The sequence below is a fragment of the Tenrec ecaudatus genome, chromosome 15, assembly GCF_050624435.1.
Source record: "Tenrec ecaudatus isolate mTenEca1 chromosome 15, mTenEca1.hap1, whole genome shotgun sequence".
Lineage (NCBI taxonomy): Eukaryota > Metazoa > Chordata > Mammalia > Afrosoricida > Tenrecidae > Tenrec > Tenrec ecaudatus.
In genome coordinates, this window is record NC_134544.1 from 14,683,942 (window position 1) to 14,702,131 (window position 18,190).

Sequence of the window (18,190 nt, forward strand, 5' to 3'; positions counted from 1 at the left end):
TCATACACTGCTGCCTTGTTGAAGAAAATCTCCTTTCCCAGATTGTATTTTCTTCTCAAAGCTTTATATTTTACATATAGATTGTTATTCAGATACAATTTTTGGACACTGTAAGGATTCTCTATATAAAATATGTATGGTCCCCGACACACATACAATATGGAAAGTCAATTGTGCCAAAACCATTCATTGGAAATTCCATTACCTCTCTGCCTATTTGAAATGCTATCGCTCTCACATTCCGAGTTTTCCTATGTCCTTGCCCTGAGGTCACCACAGGCAAGAAGAACTTCCAGCGAGTTAAGTACTTACCTTCTTCCTGACTTGAAGCCTCTGAGCTGTCTTCTTTTAAGTGTTCTAATATCTTAGGTGACTTCAAAGAGGGCGGTAAATTATCTGCAGGAAGTTTTCAATACTGTTAACGACTCAAGAAAATGACAACAAATATAATTATTACTCCCCTATCAGAAAAGTGGAGGGTTACCAGTAAAGCCTACCAGTTAGCTGTTAGGAAAGCAGGAGGACACAGCTCAGAGTCCTGACTCATGGAAGCAGCACTCCCCAGCAGGTTACGTATAGCTGCCAGCCAAGTTTACTCAAGGGTGATGGGCCAGAGCGTGCTTCTGAAGCCATGTGTGGTGGCTGAGGTGGCGGGGCTGTTGTGTTCACTGTCCATGAGTGCAGCAGTAGTGTGGCGGTGATGCCAACCGACTCTAAGCCTCTCAGCTCGGTGTCTGTTCTCTCATTACAGACCAGGGACAAGTGGCCTGTGGCCCAGCACTGACCCCCACAGGACACATCAGACGCCCTAACCTGCTTCTCTACTAGAGGACAGCCTGGAAGGGATTCCCAAGCACAACACTCTGCTCTAAGTTACCAAGTTGAGCTGTGAGAATATGTTATACTGAGCTCTATCCCTGGGGAACAAACCATGGTGCTGGCTGTTTTTCAGAAGACGATCGGGCAAATGAACCTGGGTGACATTGTGTTCATGGACTTTAACACAGTATTTTACCTCTGTGACAATGTAATACCAGTGCATAAATTCTACCCACCTCTATAGCTCTGCATGCTGTCAAGCTCTGAAAATTGTGTTTTCTAATGTTTTTATGCAAACCACCCACTTGGGTGAGTTCTCCTGGGTAGTCTGTTAACCTCAACAACAGTATAATTTTTCTTCAAAGCCTTTTTGGAATTAATTCTAATAGATATTCATTAAGAAGGTATTTAGACTTGGTTCAAGGCTGAAAGCACTGGATGTTACAAGTTTGTGTATCCCTAGAATAATCAGGATTCTAGTTTACAACAACAACAAACAAAAAGACCACCATTATCCAGGCATACATTTACACATGGAGCTGTTCACCCTGCTTCAGTCAGTCATGAAGCGTCAGGCATTTTCATTCTATTGGTTAATAATCTGTTTAAAATATTGAAGGCGTATATACACAATTAGAAAAAATTAAAAGTTAAAGCCAACATTTTATAATATCCAATTATATTAGTTTTTGCTTTTCTTTCATCCTACTCAAATCGAGGAAACATGGACTTTGTCCCTCTTTAAAAACAAAACAAACTCACTGCCATTAAGCTGGTTCTGACTCATAGTGACACTACAGAACAGGGCAGAACTGCTCCTGAACTCTTGAACATTACAGGAAGTTCAAGGGAGGGGTCAGATTGCTCAAAGGCCCTGAGGCTAAACCTGGAAGGTGCGCCACCTAAATGCTCAGCAGGTCTCGAGCAGTTACAGCACAGGTGGAAACCAAGCTCCGAAGAAGCTGAAAACACGTCAAGGGCTTGGCCTGGGTCTTAACCATCCAATTTAATTTTGAGCAATCTTGGGGTAGGTTAAAAACAGAGATGACTAGAGAGAAGATGGAGGCTTTACAGACTACATAGCTTAAGCTCGGAAGCAAGATTTTATCAAAAGTAATATTAAGGAAATGGGAAGGCATTCTTCATGTAGTGTGGCTGACCTTTAAACTTCAGACGGAATGTAAGTGGGAAAGGGAGGAGAGGACAGGCTACTCTTTCCAGCGGGGTGGGAACAGGCACACAGAGGAAAGGCAGGGCACAGGCTAAGTGGACATCATGCAGCCGCATCTGACATCTCGCCATCCATGTCAAGCAACCCAAGGATCAAGTGGGTCCAGAAGTGGATCAGGTACGCAGACCTTGTCTGTAATCACTGTTTTCCTACATTGGTGTTATAGGCGATTGTTTTTTTTAAAACAAAACATAAAAAACCCTGTAAGATGTATTAAAAACTACCAGTATTCCCAAAAGATATGCCACTGCTCCTTGAGTCTTAACAGAAGGGCAACCCCATACAAGATGGCACAAGAAAGCAAGGAAACAGAAAAACCAAGGCAGGAGACACAGAGAGGAGAGGGCTGTTTACCGAGCCTGTGCAAGGCCTCTGATGAGATGGACTGAAAAAAGCTGTGCACTTTCTGACTCTGTAGAAAAGCTTGTGATGAAGTTGAAAATAGCTGCCTGCATAAAAACAGAAAAGAGATTTGTTAATTTCATGTAATATGAATCCACAGTAGCTCAGTTTAGATTATAATGCAAACGTCCGTGGCAGTTTAATTCAGATAGAAAGAGTTTTCTTGCATTTGCTTTTTTTTTTTGGAAGCAAAGAATACCACCCTCTAACGTTATTTCCGCTAGGAGAAAGTGAGGAGGGCTTAATTATCATTTTCAAGAAACTACCAAAAAGGTCCACTTTTAATCTCTTAAATATTACATGCTCTAGTGGAGCACACACTTAATTTGTATTACACAATTACTAGTGCACTGAGGCAGGCCTAAGTGAAGACTCAGGCTCAGTGTGAATCATGCCAAGATTCCAAGTTAAATATTATCCTTAAAAGCTCCCTCTCCCAACTTTCCTTGATGCCCTGAAAGAATTCCCATCAGAGTTCTTCCCGCCAGTGGTGCCTGTAGAAAGGGGTCTGGAGTCCACCATGGATCTGACACCCGTGAACTTAGAAGCGAACTCACCCCGATTAAGCTAGATAGTTCCTCTTTTAGACACAATTTCCTCCCTCAAGGGCAGGACCCATTCCGTGAGGTTCGAAGTCTTAAATAAAATGAACTCCACCAGCATAGTACTTTGGTGGTTAACATACCCCCCCCCTTCCATTAGTTTGAAACACTTTCATTGCTCATGTCATAATTCATTTCTCCCCAAGGTTTTTGGCCTGTCATTCAGATTAAGAATTAATTAAATAACCATGCCAAGAGATAGCCCTTATGAGCCAAGGCTGTCTTGTGTATGTGGCAAAAATTCCTTAGTATGAAATATTTCGAGACTCACTCACTCTAACTCACTCACACTCTCACTCTCTTACTCACTCACTCACTCTCTCAAAATAAAAATAAAAAAAAAATAAAATAAATTAAAAAAGAAATATTTCAAGAGGCAGACAAAGGGGGTGAGGGGAGACACCACCAAGATCCGGGCTGGATGCTCTGGGTCTGACAGACGCATTGTCACTGAAGGCTGAGATTCAAAACCAAAAGGCCATTGTGGAATCCACACCCAGCTATTGATCCAAAGTACAAGCTGCCCTCAGCTCAGGATCTAAACCCAGACCCCATCTACGGTTTCAAGTATCAATTGCATGTCCTTATGTACTAATGCAAAACCACAAGATGGCAATTATTACATAAAGTGACCACAGACTACCTATTACATTAAATAAGAAAAATATGGGTACATTTTGACACAACAGAACGCATACCTCCCCCACAAGTGTACTTCAGCACCACATTTTCATTTACAGAGTGTCTGGGATTAAATAAATGCACTTAGAAAGTCTGTTCCTATCTCCCACTCCCATTTCCCCCTCCTCTTTAAGAGCTCCATTACTTAAGCATCACCATTCATAAATCAAACCCACTGCTAGCGACTGAGTCGATTATGACTCAGAGTGACCCCTCAGGATAGAGGAGAAATGTCTCATTGAGTTTCCAAAGTTGCAAATATTTAACAGGTTCCCTCATCTTTCCCCTCAGAGCAGCTAGGGGTGCTCAAAGCACTACCCTTTCTGTTAACAGTCAAGTGTATAACCACTGCACCTCCAGGGCTCCTACAATACTAATAGAAAATTCAGAATCTGAGCATGAAGTGTCCTAAAACCCTATTGAGAGTGTTCAGGCCACAGGCGGTCATCAGGAGAGCATGCAACTATACCCGCTACCATGTTCCTGGGCCCAAAGAAAACACCACCGATGCACAGTTTTTGAAAAGAGAAATACTGAAAGGAAACTAATCTTTGCCATGGCATGACACACACAAGTCCCCAACAAACCTGACCACAGCGCCCACTTTCTTGTAGCACACACTCCTAAAAATCAGCTTCTCATAACTGTTGTTAATGAGTGTGTTAGACAAGAAATAAATTAACTCCAAGTATCTTTTCTGAACTTGAGCTTTGTCTTCCCTCGGCATTTCCTTTTTGGTCCCATGCAGAACACTGATTTTAAGTGCATGAATGTTGCTTTTGCTTGACATTCACACTCACACCATCAACTTCCTGTTCTCTTTGCTTCAGCGACACCACTGCGCCATACAGTTTCTTGGATGTAAGGATGGCACAGGACTCTAACTTAACTACTCGCAGACAGCTACTGAGAAGGACCCAACACTTGACAGATAATTTGGGAATGATTTTGTAATCTTGAACTACATGTGTGAGGATGCAGGAACAAACACTGAAGGACTAAACATAATATTTTTAATGAAACTTCATTTTACATGTAATAAATACGAAAGCTAAGTATTTAACATTAATGCACATCACTGTAAATTTAAGGGGAAAATTGAGATCCAAAAGAAACTGGCAAAGAAACAATCTCACAAAAACCATAAATGGCTAAACCTATAAAGACACTGACTGATTATTTATTAAAGTTAATGAAAATGATACCAACGAGCCAATGACTGACCTACTCTATTAGCAGCACTTGTTAAAGGAGTATGACAAGCTAGCCACGTGGCAACGATAGATTAATCTACATGGTTCTGTCTGCTGCTGACATCATCTCTGCTTAGAACAGCGGTTCTCAACCTGTGGATCGCAACCCCTTTGGGGGTCAAACGGCCCTTTCACAGGGGTCGCCCGATTCACAACAGTAGCAAAATGACAGTTATGAAGTAACAACTAAATTAATTTTATGGTTGGGGGGGTCACCGCAACATGAGGAACTATATTAAATGGCATTAGGAAAGTTGAGAGTCACTGGCTTAGAATTTTCTAGTCCTTTACAAAGACTGCTGATACGCTCTTTGACTCTGTAAATCATTTTCAAAGAATCCCTCCACAGCACTTCATCATAAATCTGGAACATGTTTTAAGTAAAGCTAGTCGGAGATTTTTAGGGAAAAAAAAGCTGCAAACAGAAAACTTCCTCTAAGGACAACACAGAATGTAAGGGCTGCACAAGGATAGTCAGAAGGGATTTACCTGCAGCCCGTGAAGATGTTTCTGAGGAATTCAATATACACGCTCAGAACCTGAGAAGAGAAATGGGGCCTAAAACTGACTTATCTAGCATCACAGGCAAAACAACCCTGGAAGGAAAAATCACGATGTCATTCCAGCTCACTTGGTGGCTACTCTCTTTACTGCTCCTTTTCTCTATTTTCCCCACGCTCTGCATCAGGCATCTGTTAACTCTTCATGAAACCCCTAATTGATCTAAAATCAACCCAATGATTCTAGGTCAAGCACTACTTTGTACACAAACATACTGAGTATGATTTTATGCTTCATCCCTTCAGCTGTAGCAGTGTACCACTGCATCTCTGAGTTTACCATTGGCCAGCCAGCTGACCTCACACAAGTCAATGACCTTCATTTGCATCTGAGGTCAAGTGATAAAACATAACCTGCTGGGGCCCAAGCACTCACTGCAGCCTGGATGGGGAGTTATGAGCACACACACACACCCAGCTGCCACCTGGCTTCCTTACTGTTTCCCCAAGCATTGACCAGCAGCCTTCACAGTCCTGTCTGCTGCCTGTTCCCACACAGTAGCAACAGCTCTTCCTAAAGCACACTGAGATGCCAAGGCCTGAGTGCCCAACAGCCTCAAAGAAGGCTTTGCCACTCAAACTGTCTCCTTGGACCTCCAGCATTTCCTCTTGAACCAAACTCATTGCCATCAAGTTGATTCCAACTCATGGTGACCCTACCGGACAGGGTAGACCTGTCCCGGTAGATATGCAAGGCTGTAAATCTTTATGGGAGTAGAAAGCGTCATCTTCCTCCCAAGGAGCTGCTGATAGTTTCAAACTGCTGACCTCGCAGTTAGCAGCCCAGTAGCCTTGTGCTTCCCCTACTATTCCACCAGGGCGCTAGAGCTTATGAGAAATGCAGGTTCTAGAGCCTGGTCCAATAGTGCAGCCTAAGAGTCTGCATTCAACAGGATCCCAGAGGATCTATGTGCCCAATAGAGCTAAGCAACACTGGGGACAACTCAGGAATTCAAAACTGATCCTAGCCAACTTTTCCCTTGCTCCTTATGAAGCCTTTAAGCGACTGCTCCCTGGCCTAGCCCTGCCTTTGCGCCATTCCCTCCAAACCCTTCCACTGTGGCTTCCGAGATGCCCCAATACTCAGCCCCCTCTCAATAAAGGAGCCCTCTGCTTTTTTTTCTGACCAAAGTCTGATGGGCCCCTGGGAGCAAGCCTTCCCTGTAGACAGGTGGGTATACCCAGGGAAGCTGTCCCACAGCTACTGTCCCCAACTTCCACCTAGCCTCTGCTGAAGCCCTGGTGGTGTAGTGGTCAAGTTGGGCTGCTAACTGCATCAGCTGCTCAATCGGAGAAAGTTAGCATTTTCTACTCCCATAAAGAGTTATAGTCTGTGAAGCTCTACCCTGTCCTATAATAGGGTCGCTGTCTATGTGTCAGCATCGACTCGATGTTAGTGTGAATGTTTTTTGGTTTTCTGCCAGGCACTAGACTTTAAGCCTCTCTTATACAAACTTGTTCATTGTCTGGACCCCTGCTGGTTATGTCAGCATTCACCAGTCACCCATCTGACCCGAGAGGCTCTTTGCTTGGTTGTCTTTGTCCAGTGACTCATTCTACTCATTTACTTCCAGTCACAGCCTGGGTCTTGTCACACATGGAAAACACTTTTCCCCGGCCCCTAGATTTCTGCCTCTCTTTGGGGAAGTTCTTCTCTGGCCTCAGTCCCGCTCCATCCTGAGACAGCACTAGGGCTCGTTCATTGCTGGGGGGGGGGGGGGGGGGGCGCAGATGACCCTCTGTCTCAATGTGTGTGTTTCCCAGGGAGCCACCTTAGACTTGGGGGCAGATGGGTGGGAGTCTCTGTCAAGCCATGACTCCCCCACCCATGCTCCAACACTGGGATTGCACTCTGCCCTGGGTGTTATTAATGACAGCAGTTTCCCGTCAACCACATTTGCTTCTTCTTAGGCCACAGTTCCTCAGCAGCTCTCCCTTAAACGGGAAAGCCCGAAGTCGACCTAGAAACCACTAAGCCGCACATCCCATGCTGTCATCCCAACCGGATGCTCCCTGCTGGGTCTCATGGCTATTCCCCTGCTGCCTATTCCTTCCACCCAGCTGACCCTATTTTTAGGTCCTTGTCCAGTGTTTTTTCTGATAGCCTGACAGTGTTTCCTAAATGCCCCTGCCTCACTGTCCTTGTCACATCCATTCAAGAAAGGCCTAATTCAGTACACATTCAACCATCTGTTTCCCCAACACTGGGACCTGGACTGCTGGAAATCACACCTCAAGACAGACCGAGGCCATTGTAATTCACTGATCTTCTGGCTTGCCCGGTGGACTCGGCTACCTTGAGCAGGTTGATCTCCCAAGTGCCCCCACAACTAGTTTAGACCCTTCTCTCCTCTCAGACATTTGATCCTCAATTTAGCCCCTCTGAAGTATGCCTCCTACGTCACAGAAAACACAAACCATTGGCAACAGGACCCTCGTACAACAGGGCAAATGTACTACAGATCCACACCCTGCCTCCTCTTCTGCTGACACCCCTGGCAGCCCCCTGCACACCCACCTTGCCAATACCAGTCTCTTCCAGCAGTCTGTAAGTGGCACGAGGGCCAAGTCCCTGACCCTAATTTGGCACCTCCCGAACAGCAGATGGGAACCAGGTGTTCAAAGTGAACTTGTCTTCTCAGTCCCATTTCATGGCCCCGCCTTCTCATGTGACAACTTGGAAGGCAAACCAAACGCAAACCCAAAGTCTTTCATTCCAGGTCTAATTGAGGCAGTATATTACAGAGGCAGTAAGAGGTCTCACGGAGCGTCTGTCTGCTTTAGAAATGACTCTCGACAGTGTCTTAGAGCTTCCAGCTCAGTGCACAGTACTGACGTCGTGTGGTGCCTTTCATGTGACACTAGATATCAGTGGTAATGCTAGGAGAAAGCCTATTTCTATAGTACCAGAAAAAGACCCTCTTTAATCTACCCAACTGGCCCACCTCCGAGTGCCGACAGGCTTGCTGCCCCACTGTTGGTGCTGGAACCACACTGACAGAATGCCTACCTTAGGATGGGCTCGAGATCGGGATGTCGTCGCTCTTCCCTTTTCAAAGAGCCCTGGTTTAGCGCTCTTAGGATGGTCTTGTCAAAGGTTTCTGAAGACAATTCCTTTGGAAGCTAGAAAAGGTTAGGATACACATACATCAAGATACGTTCAAAGTTAAATTTTGTATTTAGTACTAAACATGCTACAAGCCAGGACAACATGAGGGTAAGCATCTCCTGCTTCTATGAATCACCCAAAAGCAGTTTCTTTTCCAGCCTTTCCTGCCCAGCCCAGGGTCCCACCCTGGAGAAGTACAGATGCTTCTCCACCAGGAAGCCTGCCCTCTGTCTCCTGTGCACCTCGGGACCCCCGAGGAGCAGAGTAACCCCTCAGAGACAGACAGGGAGGGGAAGTCTGTCTGAACAGCCCACTCCGACAGAGTCTCCAACTCAGGTCTGAATGTTTACCATGGCAGTGCCATCCATCACAACACTGGGCAGAAAACTGACCTACAATAAATACTTGCAACTAATTTATTCTGAGGTGCATTTTTGTCTGCCAATTTCAGTCCTGGAGGAGGGTCTGTCTGTGAAAAGCCTAGTTCTACACCCTATCTTCCACATTTTCGGGACCTGTTTGGAATTTACCCACCTCTCAACTCTCCCTCTCTGAACACCTGGCCTCTGCACACCTCAGGGGCTGGCTCAGCCTCTGCATGAGCTCCTAGCATAGACTGATACCTACACATGCCGGCACCTACATTTGTTTAACTATACACACCGAGGTCTCATGGGAACTATCTACAAAAGTTCAGACCAATTCAGATCTGTAACCCCCCTCTTCTGTCTTTGCTCTGGGGCTGTAGCAGTGAAGAAGACACAAGCCCCACCCTCAAAACCCGGGTCCGGGTCTGTTGGAGCAGCTGCTAAAAATAAAAAAGGAAATAGGGGGAATGGGCCAAGACTGTAATTTAAATGGAAGCGGGGAAGCAGGAATGAAAGCCTGGACCCCAGACTTAGGCATTTTTAATATTACAGTAGATTAGAGGTACAAGAGTGCTGCAAAGTAAAGGCCTCTAATTTGCACAGGTGGTCAGATGGCAATGTCCGTGCTTCTGCCAGGCCAGTTTTGAAAGGAAAGGAGACAGTGTCAACCGTGAACTTGACAGGCTAGTTGGTCAGTGGTCTGGTTAAGCACACCATGTGACAGAATGATGTCACAAGACCTGAGAAGTCACAATTCTACTTTAGAAAAATACTTACAATCAAATTTTGGTTCAATGGGGATCATTAATGATGATCATTTTGAGGCATGAATTACCTATTTGAGGATTTTCTTTTTAAGCATTTAAGCTAAGTTCTATTTGCTACTCCAAGTTCTGCAAGTTGATAAAATCTCTTTCAGCTTAATGACTGGATAGACACACATGATCTAACAGGAATACAGTGCTGGTGATAAGCTGACAATTTAAAAGCGAGCACTTTCTTGGGACATTCAGATTCTGGGTTCAGCGTGAGTTGGGTATAATTCCGGTTTCTGGATCGTCTGTTTTACCTCCCTTGCCTACTGAGAAATAACGTATTTACTTCTACCTATATATCTCTGAATAAAATTAAGTATACAAAATAGAAAGTTTGAACAAAATGATCTAAGCTATTGCTCATCCCTGTAAGTCCCCATCATTGTCTTATTCTCAATGGTCTGCAGGGAGGACGCTGTAGGCCCACAAAGGAGGTTGTCAGTGGAGGCTGAAGAGCTGGTAGGTCTGGAAGCCAGTACCCAAATGATCACAGGATTCATTTCACCACGCAGATGCTCTTTTGCCTAAACTCCCCTTGAAGGGACCCCAGTAATACTCACCTTAGCAAGAAACTAGGAAAGGCTCAAATTTTAAAGCCTAGGATACACCTTTCACCATTGGCATTTTAAGGTAATAACATGTGTGTTTAAAATAGCACGACACTTGCTACAGCTAATGTTCATGGAGCATTCTAAGCAATCTCATTTACAGATGTTTGTTTTAATTTTCCTGCTGGTTTGTTTTGGCATGGAGGCTAATTTGGGATGCTAATGTATCATGTCAAAACCACTTTAACAGTAAAATCCGCACATTTACCTTCAGTAGGAATTCTTGTAGTTCTTGCTGGGTTTTTGTTACTGTTGTTACTGAAAGATCAGACCAATTTACCTGATTAAAAAACACACACACAAACACAATACGGTTATTCCTTAGGCAAGAGTCAGTTAGTTGGGAGGAAAGTCCTTCAAAAATAAAGGGCCTCACCTTAACCTTTATTAACAATGAGAAGTTATACATGTTAATCTGGCATTGTCATGATTTCTTCAAAAATGTTAAAATGAACTATTGACATATTCTAGCCATTCTTTTCAAGTTTTTTTTAAAGCAGTATTCAAACAAGGTGACAAAGTTTAAGCACTATTTGAGAAGAGGAAATGTCACATCCCTTTTGGTAAAGTTGCAGGATTCCAAAATGAACTTCAGTCTACAAGTGCAGCAGACCTCTGTCCAAGAAAAGACCAAGTCTGACCTCTTGGGAGCCCACTGCATCCACACCGTAGGAGCAAGAGGAGCATGTCCTGCCCCTCTGACAGAACGACACCCTCTTCCTTGGGGGCTTGTGGTTGATAAAGAGATTTCATCTTTATCTAAAAACTTTACAGACCTAAGGGGAATGAGGCAGGTATCACCCCCCATAACCCCCACTTGCAGAAGGGGACTTTAGTGTAATGCAGCCCAACCGAGTGTGAGAGCCAGTGCTGAAACCAACCACCTCCCCAGTTCTGGGAGCTCCTTTTCCATTCAGTGGACTTACTTGTAGCCCACTAACAAGTTCTTCCCCACAAATACCATCTGAGATATGCCATCATCTACACCTTATCCACTACTCACATCATAATGAGATACTTTAAAATACACCGAAATTTATCTCACACAACAAAAATCTGTGAAGTGGCTTTCCGTCCTGTTGCTAGGCCGGGAGCACTGTTCTTGGTGGAGGGAGGGACCAGAGCCTGCGCCTACTGCAGGAGACAAGAAAGCAAGTCCAAACCAAAGCCCTTTAACCAGTGCCCAGTGCCAATACAGAACACGCAGCGAGCATTGTACCAGAGCAGAGGACCCCACTTACCCTGTGGGGAGAGAACCTGTAAGCTGTGGCACCTGGAGGGGAGCTTGGGACTAAGTGCAGAGCAGAGGGGCTGGGACCCCACATGGCCAAGCTGCAGGCCGGGCACATGGAGAGGCCATTTCTCCCACTAGGCAGAAGTCATCCAATAAATGTCCTAAGTAGCTCAGAAATGGTGGGATGGCCCACGGACATAAAGTCCTGCTTTCCACAAGATGAGAAGCAGCTGGTAAGGTGACATTTGAATGACCGAGAAGACACTCTGTTGGCACATCAGTCATGAGCCCATGAGAGAAATGCGTCTCCCGCAGGTGTCCCTCACTACCTCAGAGTGTGTGCAGTCCAGCTGTTGAGGGAAAGGCCACAGCGGGGAGCTGATGTCCACGCAGGGAAGAATAAGGGCCATGTACTGAGAAATCCCATGGCAGCCAATAGGCAATAAAGAGGCATTGTAGCCCATAACCTGGGAGGAACATGATCAGAACTGGGCTGGCACGAGAGAAGTGATGGTGAAAAAGTCAAGTGACAAAAGGCCAGGGAATAAACATGTCACAGAGACAAGGAGAGGAGAGAGAACAAAGCCAGGAAAGAATGTGCCTGCAACCAGGATTAGAAACACTGGAAAAGATGCCAGTCCCTCCTCTCTGCAGGTACACCTCACACCGGAAGGGCCTCCCGAAATCTAAGGCTGCTTGCCGGTTTTGTTTTTCATCAAGATTTTCAAAGTAATTTTATAGGGATAAAATTAAAGAGTGTTTAACATAGCAAACCATGCTAAGTACACTAAAAATAGTTCTTCCATTAATTAGAGAGAATACACACACCTATCTTTTATTTATCTACATCTAATTAGTGTTCTTAAGTTCACAAATCTGCCATATGTTTTCCCAAAGATCGGTTTTCATTCTCTCCCAAGCTCATTGGTCTGGGATGGGAGCCAGCAACTTACCTTGAAGGTGTACTCCCAATACTTGTCAGCCCTTTTACTCTGGACCCCCGTCAGCAGAATCTTCTCGATGTGTACAGCTGACATGAAAAAAAGCACATGTAACTTTACTTTCAGCGTCTAGATAAAACTTTCAGTTACCGAGAGCAGCCCTATAATTTGACAAATACGTAATAATTAAGCTATTGACCTGGTCTTTACCACTGGCCCTCAGTCATAACATAAGCATGCAGGAGCGGGGCACCCTCCAGCAGGGAAACGATGTTTGCTCTATCTATCTACCAGGCTGAGGGACTGGGTAGTTTTGAGTGCCCTGCTCAGCTCCAGACACTGAAAAGATATATATACAAGGAGGCTTAGAAATGCTCACGGGAAAATTCCATTCTCTTTTAAATCCCATTTTCCATGGCCTTCTTGAAACCACACTGTATAATAATAGATGCTAGCATTAAGGTTTTGTTTCTGGATGATATCAACAGTAACTCATTTTAGGATGAACTAAACTTGGTGATGCTGTCGGGCAAGCACTGGGCTGCTAACAAGGTTGGCAGTTCAAATCCACCATTGCCCTGCAGCAATGGGGTGATCTGCTCCCATGAAGATTTAGACTTAGAAACCCTATACAGGGTTGCTATGAGCCAATAGGTTTTGGTGGGGTAAATATGGTTCATTCAGCTGATTATAGATTAGAAGATGAAAAAAATTACTCAAAAATAATATCCCAAACTGGTAACAATTGCTGTCAAACCAGAAATTTAAAAAAATTGTTTTCTCAAACGTGATCTTTAATACAACATATCATACTGAACTCTGAAGGTTATCGAAATTTCAACTAATCATAAAACTAAAACAGTAGAGATAGGTGACTGTCATGACTTAAACATAGTAACTCAGAACAGAACTAGATAAAAATAGCAGCTTATTCACGAAGTGAACGTCCATACAAATGTGAACATAGCAAGAAAAGAACATACGCATTTTACAAATGGAGCCCTTCGGTGACAGTGTGAACATGGTGTGCACAACAGCAGCACGATTGCTGGGAGACCAAGGGGTCAAGAGGTTGGTGACAGGGATAGGACAAAGGTCACAAAGGAAGGAGCATGCCTGGACAGAACAGGGGAGCAGGACACAGGGGAGGAAAGAGAACGATGTGTTTGGCCCTAAAGGGAAAAGTTAGAGCAGATGACGCAGAACACAGAGTTACAGGCGTGCTGGAGAACAGACTGTTACAGGCCAAGGAGGGAAAGGCAGTGTGAAGCAGAGGCTCCTGACACTCTGTGGCAACATCATTCAAATATACACCGGAAGCTTCAGAAAGTTCATGGAAAAGTTATCCTTGAATTCTTTTTTCCATGAACTTCTTTCAACTCCATAGTAATGTGTTTGATGGGCCAATTTTCCCTTACTGAGGCAGAAGCCCAACGCCAGGTGAAAGGCCAAGAATACTGTAGAAAGACCAAGTCTGCAGCCTGCAAAGGTTTCACTAGCACATTATTAAAAGGACGGCACCACCAGCTAATGCAGAAATAAAGGGGCTCTACTAGGCAAACCAGAGGCCCAAGGGGGAAGGGCTCCCTTGTTGGGTCAGATCCGAGTTTGTCTTAGCAGACACAGGCAACGATGGCCTCACAGAGTCCAAGGGCATGGCTACCCCTGCAGCCTCCATGGCACTACCCCACACCCTGGCTGCTGTCAGAATCAAAAGAAGAGCTGTCTGCGGTGAGGAATGGATGATAATGGGATTAAAGTTAAAGTAAAATTTAAAAGTATATAGGAATATAATAAAAGTCAACTAAGCTTCCTTTGCACAGGTCACCACTTCACAAAAACACTTCCATTCACCCCGAGGTCACTCCAGCTTCAGGACTACATGGCTTGGCTGGAATGAGGAGGAGATGGCAGGGAAGACTCCAGCAGTAACAATTAATTATGCAAAGGCTTTAAAACATTACGCATCATATTGTTTTTTTCTTTATGAGGAAAAGGTATAAAATGTATCATGCTAAAAAGATCACGGGGACGGAAAAGAGTTATTAAACACGCGCAGACTATTGCCATGGAGGAGCTGATTCTAGTGCACAGTTACCCTACAGGGCACGTTGAGCTGCCCCCAGGGTTGTAAGGCCGGAAGGTACAGTGGCCAAGAGTGCTAGACTTGGGTTCAAACCAATAGTCAGTATATGGGACAGGGATGTAGCAGGTTGCTTCCAGAAAGACAAAGAGCTTTGAAAGAACATCTGGGCAGTTATACTGTGCCCTATGGCATTGACTCCACAGTGGTGGGCTTGGTTTTATTCTTTATAGACACAGACTATGTCCTTGTTCCTCAAAAGTGATCATGACAAAATCACAAGTATTCCAGCTGAGCATGATGTACCAGGCTTCTGATAGCGCATACTTCCTGTTCTTACCTTCCTGTGCCCACGGACCCAGAGGGAAAAGACTATCAGAACTTTGGTCTTTTAATTAGATGGTCATGCCCTTCCAGTCCCACCCCTCTCACAGCGAACCGCTGTAACAGACTATAGACAGAGCACAGCAGAGCCCTCGCCATCCAAAATCACCGAGCTGGTTTCAGAGAGAGCCACAAAGACATGGACAGACCAAGCAGAACCGAGAATGTGGTTGATAAAGGTTGGGGGTGGGGGGTGGGCACAATGGAACTAGAAGGGTAGAAGGGCCAGGAGGTTTTCTTCACTCCCACAGGCAACAGAGCTGTCAATATAAAACTATCCAGAGACCTTTGAATCTGTTGATACTTTACGATGCATACCTTCTCGTTGGGCCCTGTGAGGGGCCAGAGGAAGTCCGTCGTGAGGTACGGAGGCGTCTTCTAGTATACCACTCTCGTTACTGTGTGTGCAATCCCCGGGAGCAGGATCGTTCTAGAGGACAAAGAAGGGTGTGCCAATCTACACCACAGACCATGAATGGCAAATGCCAGAAAACAAAACTAAATTAGAAAACGTCTACTGTCTTACACTTCCACACAGCAACCATGCTGGTAACTGCTCAGTGACCAGACCTGTGGTTACACACTATGGGCAGAGCAGTCCCCAAGGCTCCCCATCCCAGGGATAGCCTGATGGTTAGTTCCTGCCCCAGCTTTCTTGGGACATATAAATTAGCATGTTATAATTCTGAGTTGCCAATTTTACACTAAATTGAACCAGACTAGAAAGAACACATCCTTTACATGAATGCCCCATATGAAAGGGCAGTTGCATTTTTAAGTCTAATATATTCATCATACAATTTGCATGTATTGCTTGGTTTTAGGGAACCTCTAATCAGTTATTTTTGTCAGGGAAAAGATGATTTCACAAAAAGTATTATCGGTACACACCAAATCTTTTTCTGAACCAAGAATGTGCGTGGCCACTGGGTATCCTATTGATAAATCGTCTAATATCAATGGGGACTCTAAAGCTCAACCGCTAGTAAACTGGAGCCAGGCTGACTCCTAGGAGATGGGCTGCTTGGGATGACGAAGATCGGGTGTGATCACCTGGAGAAGGCACCGCCTGTTTCAGTCACTGTGGCACACTGGTGAGGGGAGATGAAGCTGTCTGCCTCAGGAAAGATTTACAGCTGTGGAAACCCTATACAGGGTCACTGTGGCAGTTTTTTTTTTTTCTTTTCAATTGACACCTTTCTAGGCCTGAAACCTAGCTCTCTATTGTTCTCTTATCACAGTGCCTACCTTACCTCACCCCATTCACGTGCAGAAGCTCAAACACTACTCACACCAAAATTGCCTTTTTGAGTCTTTTACAATTTTAAAAATCTGCGATGAACAATGTACACTGAATTTTAAAAATTTATGTGTGAGGAGGTGAGGCAAAGGCCCCCCCAAATCCCAAGTGTATCACTGAACACAGTTTGTTCTGTTTCTAAGCACTTGGGCTGCCTGAGAGGGAAGGGGTGCCAGTGAACCATTAGATTTCTGGGGGATTCTAGAGGGCTCCAGCCCAGCCAGTTTGTCTGACTTTCCCTGATGCCCCAGGAAAAAACCACCCAAGGAGGAATGCGGGGACCTTAAGGGCAGTTACCAAGTTTCAATACTGATCAAAGATGTGGGTGTGAAAGAGTCCATCCACACTGCAACAAAGAAGTGTGTCCTACCCCAGACCTCAGCGACACCGACAAAAGCACACTTGCTGAAGCAAGACTTTACTTCTTAAACATAAATTCTGCTGGTTCAGTACAAGGCAGCTTCAAAAAGTCTGCAGAAAATTTCCATTATCCTTTCATTCAATTTTTCCAAAACCTTTTTGATGTCCTCTCGTACTTACAAAATCAGTACAGCTAGACTGATGAGAGAGAAGAGATGCAAAACCAAAAATCAGGAATGAAACACTGAACTTGATTTCGCTTAGCATGTTGAACTACAGACTCTACAGATTAAAAAAAAGGATTATAAGGGAATGTTATGAATAACTTGGAAGCTAACAAATTAGACAATTTAAATAAAAATGGGCAAATGCCCACAACCATTTACCTAAAGCAGTGGTTCTCAACCTGTGGGTTGTGACCCCTTTGGGGGTCGAACGACCCTTTCACAGGGGTCACCTCATTCTTAACAGTAGCAAAATGACAGTTATGAAGTAGCAACAAGAATAATTTTATGGGTGTGGGGGGGGTCACAACACAAGGGATTGTATTAAAGGGTCGCGGCATTAGGAAGGTTGAGAACCACTGCCCTAAGGGGATTTAAAAAGAAATCAGAAATCTCAGCTAACCTGTAACAAGAACCAGTATCAAAAACCTCCCCGCAAATAAAAGCCCAACCCAGACACCATTTACACTCATTGTATTTGGAAACATGCTAAGCAAAATTAAGTCAGACATAGAAGGACATGTATTTTATCAGTCCATTTATAAGAAATAACCCCATGAGGCTAGAGTTAATCCATGCTTACCAAGGACTGAAGCAAAGGGGGTGGGTAAATATTGCTAAAGACTGAAGTGACTTTAAGCACGCAGTTTAACATACAAGTTTAATAAGCCAAGGAGGGAGGTGGGTTTCAGTGCCTACCTGGGAATGAAATCTGTCAACCCATCATGAACACACTCGACCCTGCAACTGAGCCCAGAGCATGTATCGACACTATAAAATCACTGGCCTAAACTCTGAAGGAGCAACCTCCACAGCTGGCCCGTGAGACCTGGTCACTGGCCGACAGAAAGTACGTGCAGCGTATGACACCCCTCCCACTGTAAACCAAACCAAATGCACTGCCACTGAGTGTCTCAGAGACTATGTCAACCTTTATAGGAGCTGACAGCTTCATCTTTCACCCCTGAGTGGCTGGTGTGTCTAAACCAATGAACCTACAGTTGGCACCCCAACATTTACCCTACTGCACCATCAGCAGGCACCTGTGCATCTCAGCTGGCCTGAGCGGCTTGCTTGACCAATCAGATGTGATGGAAGCAATCTTCCAGGGTTGGCTGGGCCTCGTGGAGGATTTTCCCTCACTATCCTGAGCCAGCATACCCAGAGGTTACTATTCTAGGGGGGGGGGGGGGGAGAGAGAGAGAGAGAGAGAGAG

The 18,190-nt window shown here is 44.8% G+C and overlaps 1 protein-coding gene across 1 annotated transcript in view; it reads right to left on the reverse strand.

Moving 5' to 3' along the window:
* ZCCHC2 (zinc finger CCHC-type containing 2) overlaps positions 1-18,190 on the reverse strand; it is a 49,957-nt gene that overhangs the window by 19,824 nt on the left and 11,943 nt on the right. The window contains exons 2-7 of the mRNA XM_075532512.1: positions 15,409-15,520; positions 12,636-12,712; positions 10,657-10,728; positions 8,559-8,671; positions 2,405-2,499; positions 313-396 (exon numbers count right to left, since the gene is read on the reverse strand). Coding sequence (XP_075388627.1) covers positions 313-396; positions 2,405-2,499; positions 8,559-8,671; positions 10,657-10,728; positions 12,636-12,712; positions 15,409-15,520 — 553 coding nt within the window. The remainder of the gene's footprint in view (positions 1-312; positions 397-2,404; positions 2,500-8,558; positions 8,672-10,656; positions 10,729-12,635; positions 12,713-15,408; positions 15,521-18,190) is intronic.